At 34.8% G+C, this 2354-nt stretch overlaps 1 protein-coding gene across 1 annotated transcript; it reads right to left on the reverse strand.

The window, feature by feature from the left end:
* Positions 1 to 652: 652 nt before the first annotated feature.
* LOC111385935 (ankyrin repeat-containing protein ITN1-like) lies at positions 653 to 2170 on the reverse strand. The gene is made up of 4 exons (XM_023010355.1): positions 1814 to 2170; positions 1377 to 1575; positions 822 to 1149; positions 653 to 671 (listed from the first exon to the last, which is right to left on the reverse strand). The coding sequence occupies exons 1-4, from the start codon at positions 2168 to 2170 to the stop codon at positions 653 to 655; spliced, it is 903 nt and encodes a 300-aa protein (XP_022866123.1).
* Positions 2171 to 2354: the final 184 nt, after the last annotated feature.

Below are 2354 nucleotides of genomic sequence, written 5' to 3' on the forward strand. Positions count from 1 at the left end.
AAATGGAATTAGGGTAATGGATTCTTTCCATTTAAGTGCTCCAATTTTTATTTTGTTTTGGCAATTTTATGGTAATGGATTTTTGCCGTCATTTTTGTATTTGTTTGAACTAGAATGCATTTGATAATTTAACATTCAAAATTGTTGTCATTTTTGTATTTTTCACTTGAATTAATTGTGATGGAAAAATAATTTAAACGTAAATATGCGTTTTTTTTATGATCGCAATGTTAATGAAATGAATATTTGAGATAAAAGTGATGAAAATGATGACAAACATAGTGGTATTTATATAAACGTAAATCTAAATTTTTTTAAATTTCAATTGTGTCCCACTAACTCAAAATGTCTGCGTCCGCCACTGGCTACTGGTATTGCAAAGAATTCCCGTATTAATTTTTGCTCCAAATGAAATTCACCAAGTGAGGAGAGACATGATCTCTTTGCTGTCTCGAGTAGTAGTGGATCCATTTATGAATAAAGTCACAGCAGTTGAGCAAAATAACTTTCATTGCATGATCATGTTAACCATGATGAATTGCTTTGTGTTTTCTTTTTCTGTTTCTTTTTTTTCACTAAACGTGTTTTGAGGAATGTGATTTTTGATGTTTCTCATGGACTACTCCACTTGATTTATTTGTGGCTTTGGTAGCTAAAATATTGATTTATAACTGTATAGAAGAAAACAAAGACGAACTAATAAGAAATAGAAAGCTTTTTCACTTATTCGTGCACTTGAAAAATAAAGCCGTAGTAACAACAACTAATATTGTGGCCACTTTTCTTAGATAAACCTGTTGTTACGCGGTCGAAACATAAACCTTGATGCAAAGAATGTTGAGTGGATTATGGCAATCCATAACCTACAATTTAGCACTGCATATAAAATGATTGGAAGCAAACCAAGAGCAGCAACAACTTTCGACAATGTCCCATGCTTTTCTTCCTTGTAGACCAAAAAGAAGGTTGTGCTAAATGTTACGACCATGCAAACGATTGAAGCAAAGAGTGTAACTAATCCAACCATCAACTTTGTCGGTAATGAAAATAGAAAATCATCTTCTCTATATTGTGGAGTAAAGAGAGACAAAAACATCAATATGGAAGCTGTAGAGGTAAACATTGCCACCGCATCAGATATAACAAAAACTGTAAACATTGCCACCGCATCAGATGTAACATTGATCTTTTTTGTATGTTTTTGGACATTGATTTGCCCGGGTATGCCCGGAGTACTTGTATTTGATTATGGACATTGTTTCGCCCGGGTATGCCCGGTGTATTTGTACATCGTACATTTTTGATCTATACATTTACATTTACATTTACCGATCAAAAAAAAAAAATTGGGGCGCCTATATCTTCCTTATACCCACCTGGTACGGTAAAGGCTGCAGCAAACACAACTGTTGCAATTAAAGTTGCCACAACCATGCAAGAAGTTACTGTCTTCTTCATCCACTTCTCACCATCTTCCCGTAACTTCTCATGCTCCAGCGTAAACAACTTCCTTGGTGTTTTGTGGTCTCTGTTTTTCGTCTGAAGATAGGAAGGCCCTACAATCTTCTCCACAGCCTGTATAGCTTACTCAAATTAATGTATACAGCATAATCATCCAAAATTCAATTTTGATATTACATAGAATAGATAAGAGATTTCTAAGAACTCCACACATATATTCAGGATACAATTTGATGCTATAAAGTGTTCACCTTATCTTCGAGGGGAAAAGGGAAGGGGACTTGTAATAGTGTTAATTTCTCACCTTAAACCATTATAGCTCTCTCTGCATTTGAAGAGCTGGTCCAGATACAATATTGAGTCTACTTCGAGGTGCTTTTTTCCCAGCCAAATGCAAAATGTTGTTTCCATCATTATCTTCAATTAGTGCAATTGCATCCTTCCTAATTCCTTTGTGGTAGATGAGACTAAAGACTTCCTCTTGTCGGTTAGTAACAGCAATATGAAATATGGAATTTCTTTCGGAGTCAAAGTTCCATATAAGATCAGGATATGAGTAACTAAGCAGAGTCAAAAACTCAACATTCCCAAATTTTGCAGCAGCATGGAATATCTCGATCTCCTGAATTATGTCTAAGATTTTGGATGTCGGTAATGTCAGAAAAATTCTCCACAGTTCCATTGCTAATTGACGGGCTTGTCTCCGCATTTGAAGCGAACTATATAACCGTTTGAAATCTAAACATCTTTGCAAAATTAACGAGTGGACTAAAAACCCAAAAAATTCTAAAAACTAGGAGTAAACTGGAATTTGCTAGTTTAGATTCAACAAACATTGTGGATTATATTGCCCAAATGGTCATTGAACTTTGTAAAAAGTTTTCAAGGGGTCA

Source organism: Olea europaea, unplaced genomic scaffold (assembly GCF_002742605.1).
Source record: "Olea europaea var. sylvestris unplaced genomic scaffold, O_europaea_v1 scaffold3351, whole genome shotgun sequence".
Classification (NCBI taxonomy): domain Eukaryota; kingdom Viridiplantae; phylum Streptophyta; class Magnoliopsida; order Lamiales; family Oleaceae; genus Olea; species Olea europaea.

What these genes read in the sequence shown, in the direction of transcription:
- LOC111385935 (XM_023010355.1), bottom strand. Translation starts at nt 2,170, where the DNA reads ATGCGGAGACAAGCCCGTCAATTAGCAATGGAACTGTGGAGAATTTTT. An exon ending in CTCGAAGTAGACTCAATATT is followed by an intron (nt 1,576 to 1,813) that starts GTATCTGGACCA and finishes TAAGCTATACAG; the next exon opens with GCTGTGGAGAAGATTGTAGG. An exon ending in TGCAGCCTTTACCGTACCAG is followed by an intron (nt 1,150 to 1,376) that starts GTGGGTATAAGG and finishes CAATGTTTACAG; the next exon opens with TTTTTGTTATATCTGATGCG.